General features: G+C 49.4%; 1 protein-coding gene across 5 annotated transcripts in view; it reads left to right on the top strand.

Annotated features, from left to right (window-relative positions):
• The window catches only part of FAM168A (family with sequence similarity 168 member A), a 214,151-nt gene extending 199,709 nt beyond the window's left edge, over positions 1-14,442 (top strand). For all 5 annotated transcript variants that reach the window (XM_061149808.1, XM_061149799.1, XM_061149833.1 and 2 more), the window contains 4 exons: positions 5,636-5,778; positions 6,381-6,555; positions 7,864-7,993; positions 8,703-14,442. In XM_061149808.1, the coding sequence (XP_061005791.1) occupies positions 5,636-5,778; positions 6,381-6,555; positions 7,864-7,976 (431 nt within the window). In that variant the 3' untranslated portion in view covers positions 7,977-7,993; positions 8,703-14,442. The remainder of the gene's footprint in view (positions 1-5,635; positions 5,779-6,380; positions 6,556-7,863; positions 7,994-8,702) is intronic.
• The last annotated feature ends 2,799 nt before the right edge of the window (positions 14,443-17,241 follow it).

The raw sequence follows: 17,241 nt of genomic DNA, 5'->3' as shown, positions 1-17,241 counted from the left end.
CCTCAGGGGGATGTCGTAGACTAGGCCCGTGGTATGGGGTTCAATGAAGTATTACTCTATTAAGTAAGTAAATTAAAAGAATATGTTGTATTTAAAGTTTTTCATTAAAATGTTGTTTTCTTGTTAGTTATCATTGCCCCTTCGTGTCAACATAAACTAGTTTATACAACATAACTCTCACCTTTTGAAGAATATGCTTTCATGATCACCCTCTCATTTAATCTATATGACAGTCCTATTTGGGTGGATTTTTATTCTAGTTTGAAAGCTGAAGCTCAGAAAGATAATATGCCCAACACAGCACAACTGGAGAAAGGTATCACCCAGGATAAGTTTCTATTACTGACTTTTTTCTTGAGATTAATTTTGCTGTTTTTTAAGGGAGAGACAATAGCAGTAGGGAGTTTTTCCAGATACCTATGATATAATATATGTGCATGGGCATATAATACATATTCTCTTATATCTGCACATATGGAGGTACATGCATACAGACATACCTACTGTAGTGTAGCAGAAAGAAACCTGGAGTGGAAGACCAAAAGACTTGGATTCTAGACTTGGTTCTGTGTAACCTTGGATAATTCCCATGCTTTGGACCTTATTTTTTCTAACGATAAAATGAGGGGGCTAGACTAGGTCATCTTGGTGCTGTATACCCAATATCCTCCACCCTGTCAGGGGCCTTCTCTCCAGCTGCCAACTAGCCTTTGTTCACATGTCTTCAGGTGTGGTGTATTCATTCCCCTGAGGCAGTACTTTCCACAGCGAGGAAGTCTCTGTATTAGAAGGCCCTGCCTTTCACCATGCTAACCTCTTCCTGAAGTTCCACTGAACTGTCCAGTAGCTATAGCCCACTGTCCTCTCACAGGCTCTCACAGTCACTGGAAAGGTCCAAGGCGTACCCCCTTTCTTATAATTTATAGATAGAGGTAGGATTGATTTTCCTCCCATATCCCCCAAGGGTTTCTCCCAGCACACAGATTTTGTGGCTTCTAATACCAGAGAAAAGTCAGGACACTTTAAAAATTCAGTTTAATTTCACTAACACTTGCTAAGCCTGTTTGTAATTAGGTCTCCCTCCTACTTACTCAGCACTCTCTTGTTCAGCTGCCAACAAGGAGACTTGGGGGTCAAGGCAAGTCTCATACATAGAGCTTTGTCCAGACATATAAATCTGATAGTCAATAAACTGATTAGTCTAAAAGGCATCCTTGATGTGAGCATCAATGCATTTGAAAGTGGTAGGGGCTTTCCAGCTGAAAAAGATTTATGACAGTGCAGAAGGATTAAAGAGAGGGCTATAAAGGTTTTATCTTGCTAATATACACACTCTCTTTATTACCCTATTTGATGGAGTTTAAAATTATAGTTAGGAACCTGAGAGAAAGAATAGGGTACCATAAACAAAGCCTTTTTCAAAAGACAGAGCTGGGACTGCTAGTGATTGAATTCCCTTTTTCTCTCACAATATTGCCTTTAATGAAATGGGGACACAAAGGCCAATATACCAGATGTCCAAGATTGGACTACAGAGACAGACATATGTTTCAAAAAGGAACTCTGCCCAGGGCACGGTAAGCCCTGATCTGTGGGCCCAGCTCTGCACCAATTTGCTATGCAGTTTTGGGAAAGTTGCTGCTCCCTGGGCTCTAGATTCTTCACCTGAATTGGAGAGGATTGAATTCAAGTCTCTAATGTCCTTAAGGGATAGCATTCCAAAGTCCTAGTTCTGTAACCTTCAGACTTAGGTAGGACTCTCTTCAGGAGACCCAGGCCTCAAGTGATGAGTTGAGTCTAAGTTCATTTGAGCAAAATCAATGAGTCTTTGTTTTGACTTGGTTTTGTTTTGTTTGTATCAAGTCCAGCAGCTTTTCTTCTTTTTTTTAAATTTAGGTGCATAAAGTAATAAACCCTGAATTCTGTGATACTTGAGGTAGTCCAGGCTACAGGCCCAGGGGAATTTCCAGTGATCCTCAAGGGTGTGGACAGGACCATCAGTCAGTTATGGAATGTCCTTTGCAAGGATTTTCTCATAGAAGTCTCACTGAAATACTCAGAGCTTAGAGTATCAGCACTGGAAAGATCTTCTGATATTATCTAGTCCAGTGAAAGTATTCCTTAAGAGAAGAATTGACCTGACTCACTGACGAAGCCCAGGACTTGGGACTGTAGTTAGAGGAGGGAGCACTGAGTCCTGGGTGCTCATGAGCAGTCGCTCACTTGCTCTCATTGTCTTATCTGTGAAATGTTTGTGCTGGTCTTGATGATCTCTAAGATATCTTCTAGCTCTGCAGTTCTGCTTCTCCCTTCTCAACCTCTCTGGACAAATAGGCAAGGCCTTCTCCAGCATCATCATTTTGGCCACCAAGGGTGTTTTGGCTAAACTGATTTGTATTCTGAGTTCACGTGTGTCTATTTCATAACATGAAGAAAGGAAACACTCAGACAAGGTTATTCTTAGATGTAGAAACCAAATTCTACTGCAGTCTCTGGGTGCCTCTTGATTTCCCTCAGAGGGACAGTCTCAACAATTTGTGCGATGTGGTTGTCCTTGTGACACAGAAGGTGAGTGCAAGCTTCCCAGGGGATAGAACTTGAGCACACATTCTCTGGGAGCGTAAAGGAGAGTCTAGCACCACTCGTGTGTTAACTTTAAAGAATCTTAAAATCATGGCATTTAAAACCATTAAATTTAAAATTTTTAGAATCCTGAAGTCTGTGTTCCAAGTTGGATCCCACCATGAAAGTCATGGTTTAGCTTCCTGTCTGCTGTCGTCTTTCAGACCAGTCTCTGCTTGTACACTTCCCAGGACAGGAAGCTTACTGTCTCTCTATACAGGGAGAGAGAAAGGAATAATAGGTAACCTATATGAACTATTCTTACTGTGTCAGGCATTCTTCTAAGGGCTTTGCACTTATTCATGTATTCATCACTATAACCCTATGAAGTAAGTGATATTATTATCGTCCCCATTTTATAGATGAGGAAACTGATGTATTCTACAACTGTTAAGTAGGAGAGCTGGACCCAGGCAGGCAGTCTGGCTCCAGACTGCTCATCACCATAACCCTATGCTATATAGCTTTCAGAGATAGGGATTCTTAGGATTCAGGGGTGTCCTGCCCTCCTGCATGGAAGAGGTGTGCTCTCCATTCTGGCAGGACTCCCCATAGTGTTTTATTTCTTTAAGTCAGGAGTTAACAGGCTTTTCCTATAAAGGGACAGATAGTAAATATTTCAGACTTTTCAGGCCTTACTGTCTCTAACATAACTACCATTCAGCCAGTAAAGCAGCCATAGTCAGTATGTAAATGAATGGGCATGGCTGTATTACAGTAAAACTTGATTTACTCAAACAAGCTGTAGTCACACAAACAAAAACTGTGGTTTGCATGTTTCAAATGTAAATAGTGTGAATAAAAGATCCTGTGGTAAATCTGGAAATAGTCTCCTGCATATGCCTATCCTTTGAGATTCACAGTTCATCCTGTCACTTTAAAACTTGTTACTGTCATGGAATAAAACCTGTTTCTCTCTTATTTTATAGTTCTCCTCCTCCTCTCCCTCCTTTCCTCTTCTCTCCCTTTCTCTCACCTTCTTCTTTGGGGGGAGGGGGCAGAATAGCAGTTAGGCTCCCTTAGCATCATAGTCCATGCTCTTGGGACATGCCCATCTTGAGAATCCCCTTTGTTCTACAGACAAGTAAACTGTCTCTGGTTGAAGTACAGCTCAAACGGCTCCTTCTACAAGTGTGCAAACCTACGCTCCTTGACTTCCCCACAGTATCTGCTTCTCCTGGACCACATTTCATGATTAGCTGTACAATCTAGAATCTTGGGGGAATCTGCTGTAGACTTCTTCCTCAACTGACTCACATCTCCACTTCCAGTTAGTTTCTAATTCTTATCAATGCTCTCTTCTCATTAATGTATTTTTCTCCATTCCATCCTCATTGCTGCTGATTTCCCAAGCATGTTTGACCACAACATCAGTTTCTCCAGTTTTTCGCAGAACAAACTATGAATCTACAGGTGGAAAGATAAATGGCATGATTCCAAGGAAGAGGACAGGACACCTTTTAGTAGTGCCTTGTGTGGTAACTACACAGTAGCTCTCACATCCTCCTGAGTACCTCATCAGGGTATGCCCAAGCTGTGGTGTGACCCGAGAGAGATTTGTGACTGTATGGCAGCCTGCTTTAAATGGGGGGTAGGGTAGAAGAGACCCACTGTCTTTAAAACAATGGGATTTTAGTTCAGGAAGAGATCTTCATTCTTAGCCTTCTAATTTTACAAAATAAGAAACTAAGGCCCAGAGACTTGGCAGTAGTTACAGCAAATTGAAGGAAAGCCTGGGCTGAAGCCTGAACCCCTTCTCTTCCAGCAAAGCACCCTCTTTACTCTGCCTTCAGTTCCTTGTAAGAACAGCTCCATGTTACTGAATGGGTCCTTGTTGAGTGTCTTGTAGGCAAAAGACCTAAAGCCAAGAGAGGTTTCATGATGTGTCAGCCAGACCAAGTCAGGATGGAGGGCCAAAGGGAAGAATCTCCAGCAACACTCCATTGGAGATCCAAAGCCAAGGTCCCCTGGCACCGTCCCTTCAACTCAGAGAGAAGGTGACGTTCCTAGAAAGACTTGCCCTTTCTGAACCTCAGGATCCCTTTGTATAAAGTAAGAGAGTGGGGCTACCTGATGATCACTCAGTTTCCATAGAATCATTCCATGTTGGGATTCTCTAAGGACATAGCCTTGTTCCTAAGTGATTTATGTTTCAAGTTTTTCCTATGAACTTAGGATCTGACTCTTTTCCAGAAATTCAAAGGCAGCATAGTTTGTGTGAATGGCTGATTGTGAACTTCTTGGAGCCTGACTTCTCAGCCCCCGCCCCAGCTTCTGTCCACCCTGCTGACTAGACGTGGCCTGGGTTCCAGGTCGATGTGAATCTTTTTGATCCTGACTTCAGTCTTTCAAGCAGCGGTGGCCCTCCCCCAAGTCCCAGGAGGGGAGAAAAAGCCAGCCGTGTAGAGCAGAGTTTTTTAGCATCTCAGAAAAGGAGGATCTCTGAATGGTGTTTTGTATGAGGTTTCCACCTTAAAACTTGACAGGGAAGAAGAGTATGGTGGAGAGCAATCCATAAAGGGAGAGAGATATAAGGAGGAAAGAGAGAGTAAGGGAGAAAGCAAGACAGAAGCAGCAGCAGCAGATGCCCCAGGGTACTGAGTGAGGAGACTAAAAAGCAAGAAGAGAGAGTGCAGTGTAGAGCAAGCAGATTGAGGGTCTCCCGCCCACGTGTACCTGCCTGTCTCATGGTACAGGGCTCAGAATCCCAGACTGTCTGAGTTTCAAGGGCCCCTTAAGAGATCATCTGGTCCCAGCCTCTTATCTGTGACTCAGAGCCCGAGACACAGAGAAATGAAAGATGCCACGCATGCAGCCCTATGCACCAGGACTGAGGGAGCTGCCTCTGGGGCCAGGGCTGTCTGGGCGGAGCCTGTACTCTGTCTGTTCCCATCTGTGTTTCCAGCCTGGATTCAGCCCATGCTTGTCTGGGGAGTCGTGACTGGGACCTGCTGCCTCCCAGCGATGCTGTTCTGCCAACTAATTGGAAGTTTCTCTTATTGCCTTGGTACAGGATATACTGCGGGGACACCATACAAGGTCCCACCGACCCAGAGTAATACTGCTCCGCCCCCCTACTCCCCGTCACCCAACCCCTACCAGACGGCCATGTATCCAATCAGAAGTGCCTACCCCCAGCAGAATCTGTATGCCCAGGTAGGTACATGTAGAATCCTGGGTTCACCTCTTCTGCAGGTAAAGGAGCCACCAGCCTGGGTAGGTGGGGTGGAGGGGGAGGAAAAGAGAGTTTGTGGCTCTGATCAGCTGTCACTCTTGTGTCTCTGAAGCAGTAACCTTGCAGCCTATACACACCCTCACTCTACCTCAGTCCGCAGTCAGAGGCTCTTGTTATTATTTAGTAGAAGCATTTGAGAAGCTCTGGATTAAGATGATCCAGACCCTCTGTCTACTCTGCCCAGAGGTCAGCAGACCTGTGGGCTGTGATGGCAGAAAGCAGTCATGTGATCTAGGCAGTGGGGTGTCACCTCAGACCATTGTCTCCATCTTCAACCTTTTTGCCTAAAGGGAAATAGATAGTAAGAGACATTTGGGGAAGTGCTCTGCATTTAGGACATTTTTCCAGTATGTAAAATGGTAGCATTCACACCAGCACAGTACTTCCATGAGCAGAGCCCCAGACCTTGTGTCCCTGGGCCAGAGATTCTCAGACACCATCCCGTAAGGTTTGAGACAGGCTCCCCTCCCCTCTCTCCCCGCCTCTCCAAAAGCTGGTGTGACCTCAGCCCCTCTTCCTCCAGGGAGCCTACTATACACAGCCGGTGTATGCTGCCCAGCCCCATGTCATCCACCACACCACGGTTGTCCAGCCCAACAGCATTCCCTCTGCCATATACCCGGCGCCTGTCGCCGCTCCCAGGACCAACGGCGTGGCCATGGGAATGGTGGCCGGCACCACCATGGCGATGTCAGCAGGTAAGGGCAGCATCTATGTCAGTGTCCATCCCCTTCCTCCAGGAACTCACAACAGAGTGGAAGACACAGTCATGGAATCAGCTGTAGCATAACATGAAGAATCCTGTGCCTGGGAGTTCTAGGGACCCTCTAACTCTGTCCACAGGGCTGTAGAAGATTTCACCATGGAGGATGTAGTGAGCTAGGCCTTAGAAGATGAACAGAAGCTAATCAGAGAGATGAAAGAGGGAAGGGCAGTCCAGGGGAGAGAACATGAGTAAAGCACATTCACAGAATGGACATGGTCTAAATCACTTAGAAAATGAGAGCATGGAGTTGGAAGGGTGGCTGGAGCAGTTGTCAGAGATAAAGTCATGGAGAGTCTCGAATACCTAGGTAGCAGGGAGCTAGCAAAGAGGTTTAAGCACGGGAGAGATAGGGTTTGTCTAATCATTCTCTCTGACTGTAAGGTGGAGACAGGCGGGTAAAGGGGATATGGGGGGAAAGCTGTGGTTTAGAGGAGAGATGATGATGCTAGGACTCTGCTAGCTGCAGAGTTCCAAACAGGAGGGCACAGAGCAATGTTCTTCAGCAGCTGGGAGCTTCGGGACCTGTCCAGTAATTAATCACGAGTCTTGGGAGAAACAGGAGTCTAGGAGGCCCCATCTCCATTTCTGGCTTACTCCAGAAGCCCTGAGGATGGAGTTAGGGAGAGACACCAGAGGAAGAGCAGGTTTGGGGAAGTCTTTGGATGAGTTGGCACTCAAAGAAGAGCATGAGAAGACAAGAGGGCTCTGAATAACCTTTAGAGACCCAACTTTCAGAGAATCAGCGAGGTCACCTTCTGGGGAAAGAGTACAAGGGCTTGAGTGGGCAGGAGGTGGGAGTTGGGATTTTTCTCTGCCCCTAATGTAAGCATTGAGGCCTCTCACTCCCCAGATCAGGTCAGCAAGCTGATGCAGATCTGCTGGGTGCCAGCCTTGTTGTTTGGGCCCTGGGGACCAAATACTGATAGATCAAACCAGAGGCCTACCCTTAGGAACAGTTTGGTTAGGGGAATGACCACCACCACATAAAGCAGCAGACACCTCTTAGTGGGATGTGCAGTGAGAGGAGCACACAGAGGAGAGTGAAAGGAGGCCACTGGAGACTGTCCTGGAGCGTCAGGAAGGTTTCCCCTGGGAGACCGTTCCTGGAAAGGTGGGGAGGGGCGGGCGGCAGCTCATGAGTGGGTGGGGAGCAGCTGTGTGAAAGATCATGGCTCATCCTCTTCATCCCAGCACCTGTGATGGCCTCATCAGGTTTCCTCTTCTCCTTCTGGATGCTCAGGTACCCTGCTGACTGCACCCCAGCACACCGCGATTGGGGCACACCCTGTCTCCATGCCAACATACAGGGCCCAAGGGACCCCTGCGTACAGCTATGTGCCCCCGCACTGGTAAAGCCTGCGCCCATCCAAGTGAGTGTGGCCCGGGTGGGAGAGGTGGGAGGGTGACCAACTAGCAGAACTATCTCAAAGTCCCTGGCTTGGCCTGCAGCACAGGTGTCAACAGGGGGTAGGTGACAGTTACTAGTTGCTTTCCTGCTCCAGGTTCAGCAATATCACTCTTTATGATAGCTGTCATTTCTATATATTCTAGATACTTTACATATATTATCTCATGATCTGCACAGTAGCTCTGTGAAGCAAGGATCTTCACTCTATTTTACAGATGAATACATAGTTTAGTATCATTTAACTAGTAAAAATTAAGCTGGGACTTGAACTCCAATCCTCTAGTACTAAATTTTGTGCTGTTTACTGTATGGTCTTCAGACTTCTTCTAACTGTGGGCCTATCCTTCCAATGAACTTTTATCTAAGTCAGATGTTGGCTCTGACTGGGGACAGGCAGAAACCCTGGGTCACCCTCGCCACCAGGCTCCCCCGTCCTCTGCAGATCCTGAGGCAGTACCAGTGACCTGTAGAGCTCCAGGGATGTTACTGAAAATCACTGCCATGCCTCCTTGTCTCCAGCTCTCGGCACTGGATGGGAAATGGGCCACTCCACTGGGAAGGCACTGAGGACTCCATTTAGGGCTCTCAGCATGAGGGGAGGGGGTCCAGGATCTTCCTGGAGGGCCTCAGGAATACCACTGTCACTAATGGCTTTCCCCTTCCTCCCCCAGACCTGGAGTCACACATTGTATGCAACTACTCGAGTCTTACACAGGTGCTGGAGCAGCTCCCTAGCAGCACCGCCTCTATTTGCAAGAAGAGACAACGGAAGTGCAAGGGTCACTTTATGCATCTTTAACGGTTTTGGTTTTTATTTTTGGTTTTTGTAAAAGCTGCTTTTTCTAATCTCCTGCCTCTCCCCACTGTCCCCGCTCTGAGCCGCTGCCCTCCCAGCTCCACCCTTCTCCTACCTGACCAGGCACATCCTCTCTGCTCCTTTCCTTCCCCAAGCATCCAGCCCTGGGAGCCTAGTCTAGCGGCAGGCAGAGAGTGGGGTCTGTTGCAGTGGTTCAGCTGAAGGTGCAATTTCCTTTGAAGAGCATAGCGGATGTGACCCTTGGGTCCAGGGTAGAAACTCAGAACTGTTGAGCAAGCCACATCTCTGAGGGATGGTTTCTTTTTTTATTTTTCTCAAGCAGGATTAGTTTAAGACATTGCTGTATCCTGATACAAATGAAATATCTTCTGATATTTCTGAGAACCATCGCAACAGACCAAGAACAAAACCACCTGATTAGGTAGGAGTGTTCATAGCAGCTTAATAATACCCCAGATGAGAACCTGGGAAAACCAGATTTTTTCTTTGGAAGAACTTGAGGGAGGGTGGGGGGAGGGGGGCACTGTGGAAAGGCAGAGGGAAGAGAGTCAAGAGGCCCTTGCCTGCTGGCTTTGGCTTGTAAGGTCTCTGGCCAAATTGTCTGGGCCTGGACCCTCTAATTTGCACAGTGATGTTAACTGACCTGGCACTTCCTCAGAAGGTGATTATTGACCTCAGACCTGCCAAGCAGCTGCAGGATGGTGGGATCCCAGCCTCCCAAAGCCTCAGAGGCCAGGTGCCCAGTGTACTCTAGACCTTGGCCTCTGAGCCTTCATGGATCCACTCTGGTGAGGAGCTTGCTCCTGAGTAGAGTGGAAACCTGTGGCATTTCTCTCCCTTCCCTTTGTCCTTCCCAGAGCCAGGGCTCACCTGTCTGTCCATGGCGCTGGCAGACAGGCTAAGTTCTCGGTTACCTTGTGCCATTCATGGCCAAAGTGAAGGAACCACATTCCAGGTGGGTGCTGGTGGCTCTGGAGGTCAGGATAGTGAAGGAAAAGCAATAGCAATAAACATTTCATCGACTCATGGAACTGAAGGGACCTTAGCAATCATCTCATCCATTCCCCTGTTTGACAGATGAGGAAGCTGAGGCCCAGAGAAGAGGAAAGGACTTCCCTAGACCTTGCAGTAAAATTAGCATTAAATGCAACCTTCCTGCCTGGGGCATGTTGCCCACAAAAATTTACCTAGGGATGGATTGGCTTGGCTTTGTAAAAATGAAGCCAGCAGTGCCCACACCTGATGAGCTCTGGAACAGTCTCTGGGCTTTTGTTTCTGCTCTTTTCCTCCATGGATTTCAAAGGCAGAGGTTGAAGACTTGGCCGAGGTTTGTGGGGGCAGATGGCAGGAACAGAAATTGCAAATGAGGAAATAGCATTTGGAAATTCTGTGAAGACCTCTGGACCTCTCATCCTATACCTGACTCCAGCCCTTGGAGGAGCAGGTGGACTGGCTGAAAAAGAGTCCATGCTGTTAAGACAGTAGCCCCTCATCCTGAGAGGAGAGAAGGAAACATGGGCTCTCTGGGGAGAAGAGGGACCCCTGGGTCAGGAGGCCCCATTGGTCTCAGCCAGGAGCCCAGCTGTCTAACACTGCCCCCCTGCACCTGACACTTGGCTGGGCTAGCAGCCCCTTTGGGGATGGTTGGCGGGGGGTGGGGGGGGCAGCGTGCACAGGAACATTTTACTGTACAAAATGGGATCATTGATAACATTTAGAACGTCTAAGTAACTCGCTTCATTTTAAATTCATGCATACGTGGATATATCCCTACCCCTACCTCCCATGTCTCCCTAAAGGAGGAAGGAATCAGGAAACCCCTGGGCCAGGAGGACCTCAGAGGCTATCCAGCTGTTCCCAGGGGTGCACAGCCCAGCAGCATCCTCCACCTGGGAAGTGCAGGACCAGTAGGGAGAAGCCCCGCTGTTCTAAATGGTCTGCTCGGGGGTGCTGAAAAGGTTTTGGTTTAAAACAATAGAAAGTTTTCTAGTGTTAATCCTTTTTTCTTTTTTTGGCAAATACCTCCTCCTACTCCCTGGTTGTATGAGGGTGGGTGAAGGTTGTTTTAGATTATGTCATACAAGTTTAGAAAATGCCAAAATAATAATAATGATTATAATAATAATAGGAAACATTTGCATTTGTCAGGTGCTTCATAGACTTCAGAGCACTTCACAGCCTTTAATTTACTGACCCTGAGGGAAAGACAAGGTCAAAGTTATTTCACCCATTTGACAAATGAGGAAACTGGTCCTATTTAATAGCAGGAAAGGGAACTTGCCCCAAAGTGAGCAGAATGCTGGCACCCCAACAGGCTCCCCTGAACCCCGCTGCCTCCAGATGGGCTGGGGCAGAACCAGAGGAGGGGAAAAGAGATCTAGGAATTACCTTTTTACCTTTGTCCATTCTGTACCAGTATGTATAAACTAACATCTAGTACCTCACAGTTTTTCACAAAGCAATTTCATATCCGTCATCTGGTTTAACCCCGTGAAACAGACAATTCTCTCATTTGATCCATGAGGAAACTGAGACTTGGAAAGGCAGAGTGACTTGCTTATAAGTGGCAGAGCCATTTGAATCCCAGTCTGCGGTCTCTTTCCCTCCAGTCTGACTCCACACACGGGCTTGTGGACTGAAACTCGATGCTGTGCACCCTCTCCTGGCCCTTGTATGTAATTCAAGATCAAGGACAGATCCCAAGGCAAAAACAAGGTGTGGAAAGGCTGGGGTCTGGAAGAACCCAGGCACAGCACCCCTTTTGCGGTCTGAGCACTGGAGCCCCAGTTCAGCTGGCCTCACCCTCTTGCTTTGATGGAGATCCACAAGCCTGGCCAAGCTTGGGGAGTCATTGCAGAGGGACAGAGCCCAGGAGAACGAGGCAGTAGTGTGCCTGTGGTAGGATGAGCCCACGTGGTAGGATCACAGGCATCCATCACGAGGTACCATGAGCATCATCCACAGATAACTGGATGGCCCGGTGGTCAAGCTGGACAGAAAGTCAGAGCTTGAGGGGCCCTGTCATTTTAGGAAGTCCAGCAAGCCAGAGAGGACAAGGGGTGTGCCCACATGACATTTGAGCTGCAGCATGGCACCAGCAAAGCCCTCTCTCCACCCCATTCCACTGCTTCTCACCAGTGCCACAAGCTTGGTGGGCAGGGTTGGGGTACAGGTGGTTCCAGTCACCAGCCAACCCTCACGGCTTCCCCCACTTCTACCTGCCTCCCTCTCCTTAGCCTGGGGCCCAGGAAGCTGGAGTTTGGAAGCTGGAGTGCCCCGAAGTGCTAAGAGCCTGAAATTTAATCTTTCTGCCACATTTTGGAAAAATTGATTTCCTTTCTTCCTCGTGAGACAGGACAGTCGCTCTTCCTCTCTCTCCTGGCAGTGACTGTAAAGTGCATATCCCCCTCCCTGTATATTGAAAAAGGACACTCACCTGTCCAGAGTTTATTGTGTGTGTACAAAGTACTTTGACACTGATTGCCAAAATTCCCATTTATAGATGGAAAAAACTAAGTCTCTGAAGGCTTAAGAGAGTTGCCAAAGGTCACACAGCTCATCAGAGAAAGAGCCAAGATTTGAACTCTTCAAATCCTCTGGTCTTTCTACTGACACCTGCAGGCCTCGGTGGCCAGCATGCAGAAGGGATGGGCTACCTGTCTGCCCCTAAACAGAGGAAGACTCCAGGGAAACCTGGGAGGTCAGTCTTCCCCACTGAGCAGATTTTTATGAGGAGCCCTGGGAACCCAGAGGCATTTCCAGCTGGCAGCACTTGAAGGACAGGAACTTGCAATAAGAGGCCTAACTTGAGCAAAGCACTTTGGAGGTCATGACGCCTAGGACTGAAGATGTGTTCAGGGGCAGCCCTGGGCACCTGTCCATTGAAAGACCTATGTCCTTAGGAATCCTGTGTACCCTTGCTTTTTGACCCTGGAGAGCTGGCCCACTATCCAGACCCAGCGAGTTGGCACTTCCAGGGGACCTGGTGTAGCCTTGAATGGCCAAAAGTACATCTGAATCCAGTCCCTGGGCTTGTTCTTCCCAAGGGTGAGGACCAGGATCTAGAGAGACACTGTGCAGTCCTTCCTCCTCGCCCCAGCTCTTACCCTTGGCCACCCGAAGTGTTCCAGAGATCTGGGGGGGTGTCTTCAGAGAGGCTGGCTTTGTTCCAAGTACCCTTCAGAAATGAATCACACGGAGCACAGGAGTAGTGCAGATCCTTTGGTCACTAAGTTCTGATGTCCTCACTGTGCAGACAGGACTCAGCCAGAGGTCCAGAGAGGCATTGGCTGAATCAAGCCTGGAGCCCTGCATGTCAGACCCTCAGCCCTGCTCTGAGGGAGGTCAGAGAGGGAGGCCTAGAGGGCACAGGTCTTGGTCCCAGCACTGTGGCTGGATCAGTCACTGAGATGTCACCGTGGCATTTGCTCCCCAATTGCAGTTGACAGTACACGTGGAAGCTCTGCTTTCCAGCCTGTATTCCACAGCACTGTAGGGCGTGTGGTCCCCAGCTGATTGCCAAGCCTGGGAATCCAGAGGAGGCAGGTTGGGCAGTGGAGGGGCAGGCTCCATGCTGGTGTCCAGCCCCAGGAGAATCCAGGCTAGACTTACCTCCAAGACCTGGATCACAGTGGAGACCCAGCCAGGCTATTGGATTCCACAACTGAGCCTCTGAGAGCTCAGCCTCCTTTGGGTGTGCCAGTTTGGCAGCAGGATTTGTCCTTTACCTGTCCACGTCCCCTTCTAGAAAACCTGTTTCTGAAATTAGGCATTACATGGTTCTAGGGCCTGGCCTTTCAATTTCCTGGCAGGCCAGTTTCAACATTCCATAACCAACCTTGCCTGAGCCAGACTTGGGTCTCACTCCCTCACTTTCTCCAATGGGTATTTTCTACCTTGTGTGCTGTTGAGTCCAGCCCAGTGGCCAGGTGATTGGGACTGGCTGCCACAAAGCCAGAAAGGGAAACTAGAACGCTTGCTTCCCTGTGGCTGCATCTGTAGTCCCTGGGTCTTCTTGCTGTGGCAGTGAGGCCCTGTACCCAGTCCAGCTCCTGGTAGAGGGGCTATTTTCCTTTTTTGAAGAGAACACAACAGCTTTGCTGGTAAGTACCAGCCCATAGGCCTCAAATGGGTGAAGTCATCTTTGGGCCTGACCCCAGCAAGACCAGCATCTCCAGGCTCCAGCCTTCCTCCTTGTGCCTGAGAGTCAGGGACTTGTGCCTGAGAGTGGGACTGGCCAGAGACCACCTTCTTGGGTCAGCCAGCTTGTCTGGATCTATGGTGGGACTGCAGCTCTTCCTTACCCAGGGGGAGGTAAGGCCAGGCCTCTAGCAACGTGGCGTTGTCTGTCATGACCTTTAAAGGCCAAAGGGCCTGTCCCCGTCTCCTGACTAAAAGGCATCTGCATCCCTGTTCATATCACACGACGGAGAAACTTGTTCTCGTGGCATGTACCATCCCTGTGAGAGAGCGTTGTATATGATTTTGTATTTTTTAATTCATTTTAATCTACAGGTTGGAATCTAGTTTTTAAATTTTATTGGAACTGACATTTTAAAAAGAAAAACATTTAAAATAATAATAATAAACCTTGACCGGTGTCTTCCAAGTAGTTTGAGCAAAGAACTTATAGGTGTTTTCAAAACACAGCCTGGAGTGTAAAGAGTGGAAAGCCCCGCGGCCTCGCTTGTGTGTGTGAAGTGTAAATCTGGTTTTGTTCTGTTGTTTTGGATTCTTTTGGGTTTTTGTTCCGTTTTGTTTTGAAGATCAGATAGTGATCACTCTGAAAGATTGAAGCCAAGAATTTGTAACTATGATATTTACTGTAAGCTGTAGAACATTCAATAACTATTAAAAAAGTTTCCAAAAAAAAAAAAAAAAGTCTGGAGTGACCAGACTTGGTGGTTCTTGGGAGAGGGAGACACAGACACCTCTTGGGTCGGTGAGTGTCCCCTGGGCTTCTCCCAAGTTGATTCTAAACCTGTTTTCACCAGTCAAGCGATACCTACGCTGCATCTCCGGGGCGGCCCCGGCACTCACAGTTCAGGAGCTTGGGAAGTGGCCATCAGCACTTGGGCTAAGGTGTGTGATGCAGGAGCGCAGGGAAGCCATGAATGATGGAGGCTGCATCTACCGAGTGCCCACCGTGTGGCCAGGACTGTGCTTTATGCTTGGTGACGGGTAATCCTCACGGCAGGACGGAGGTGAACCCTGTGCTTAGCCCTGTCCTTTGGAGGGGGAGCAGCTGAGGAGAGTGAGTACCTTGGCCAAGGTTACAGAGCTAGTGAGGGGCAGGGCTGCAACTTACACTTGGTCTGGCTCCAGAGCACAGGTACCAAGCCCCAGGTTCTCTTGCCCACCCTGGAGGAGGCAGTGCCTACATCCACTTAAAAGGACGGGCTAAGCAGTTTGTAGTCCCAGAAGGATGGCTGAAGGTGGTAATATGGTCTCCATCCAAATGGTCATCATGTGCTGTCAGTTTTATTTATGTCCAAAACGTCTCTAATCTCCGTTCTAGGCAAAGCCACTGCCCTGGTCCAGGCCTGGATTTCCCTCCCTGGTCATCGCTGCCACTGTTCCTTCCTAGGGCCTGGCTCCCGCTGTCCACACTTTACCAGCCTCCCAAGTATTCAGCTTCCTCAACTGGGGAGAATCCCTGAGGCCCAAAGAGGCTAAGTGACCTGGCTGTAACTAACACTCTGGAGCCCTCTCCACCAGAACACCCCGGGCCTCCACAGAACCTGCCTCCCCTATGGGTGCAGAAAGCTCTCAGGGGTGGTCAGGGATGGTGTTCCTGGGCTGTCACAGCAGTCCCTCCTGGACAGGAAGGGGACTTTGTCCAGGGACTCAACTCCAGGTCAGTGGCAGGGCTGGGGCCAGGAGCAGGTGGGAGGCGGAGACCTGGGCCCCGGCACCCACCATTCTAGCCCATGGAGGAGGGGAGGTGGAGTGAGACAAGGTCAAGCTCAGAACTGTCCTCAGTGGTCACCCGGGGCCCCACCTTGTCCTCTAGCTCCCACCCCTGCCAGCAGCCTTGGCCCACCTTCAGCTCAAGAGTAGGCTTTAGAGCCAGGAAAGCTTCTAGGTGAGAGGGAGGGGTCCTTAGGGTCAACCACATCAGACACACCCCTTCCTGGTCCTCAGCTCCTCATCTCCCTCTTTTGGGAGGTGGCTTCAGGATCCCCCAAGGGTCAAATGAAGGACTGGGGCCAGAGCCATTCCTTTTTCTTACCTTCCAGCAAGCAGGGAATTGGGGTGGTAGGCGTGGCCTGGAGGTGACCAGTGCTTACTACCCCAGGGGCCAGCACTGAGATGGGTGTCCACTACCTCACCTGGGAAGCCCAGACCCAGCCTCAGTCTCCACCCTCGCTGGCATCTGTATGTGCCTCATCCTAGAGGCCGGAGGCCAGAGGGTGGGAGGGTCAGCCTCCCCTTTCACCCAGGGCACTGTCTTGTCCTCCTCTGTGTGTCATCCAGGCCCTCGGTGAAGTGGGGTTGGTTGGCTCAGGGGGCAGACAAGTCTAAGAAGCCACACCCTGGCAAGTAGGGACACCAAGCACCACGGTGGCCCCAGGGAACATTCCTTGGGTGCACTGGTGATGCCCGCTGGTCCCCTACAACACTGTTCTAGACTCTGGAGCTCCAGATGATGCTGAACCTCTGATGCTCCAGAAAATTCCTCCTTATGTCCAGCCTGTATCCTTCCCTCCCCTCTTTGAGAGCAGGTCATGCTTTGTCTCCTGGATCCTCAGAGGTGCCCTCCCTTTCCTGCCCACCTGAGAAGCTGCAGAGAGAGAAGCCTGTGCTCTAGAGAGGTGAGAGGAAGGGAGAGATTGAACCTCCACTCGAATCTGCCCAGCCTCCCCTCGGGGCAGGAGTTTTCTCCACAGCTGCCAGGCCGGGCCCTGCCATGGCTTCTGCCCCATGTGAAGTAAGGCTTCAGGCAGGCCCAGCGTGGCCACTGCCGTCTCCCAGGTGCAGCAAGCCTGAGCCTTCCCAGGGTGTCCCCTTCCACCACCACCACCCCCCACCTCAGGTTCCAACAGGCATCACTTCTTGGTTCTTCAGCCTCTCCTTGAGCCTCTTTCCCATTAGTGTTTAAATAAGTCTCCTTCCATCTTTAAAAACCATACCAAACACCAAAAGAACCTATAATTAACTAAAAACCCCTCTCCCTGAAGCCCGTACCTGTGGATGGACTGCAGCTCTTCCTTACCCAAGGGGAGATGAGGCCAGATGACCTGTGAGGCCGCCTCTGGCCCCACTTCACCTGGTGCCCCACCTGCCAAACAGCAGACACTGCCAGGGGAGGGATGGCCTGGCCCACACACAGGGCCCAACACAGAACTATGCAGTGAGGCGGGCAACCTGGGAAGAAACACAGGACAAGAAGC

Source organism: Dama dama, chromosome 1 (genome assembly GCF_033118175.1).
Source record: "Dama dama isolate Ldn47 chromosome 1, ASM3311817v1, whole genome shotgun sequence".
Taxonomy (NCBI): domain Eukaryota; kingdom Metazoa; phylum Chordata; class Mammalia; order Artiodactyla; family Cervidae; genus Dama; species Dama dama.
Note: the sequence above shows the minus strand (reverse complement) of the source record. Positions and strands in the feature narration are given on the sequence as shown.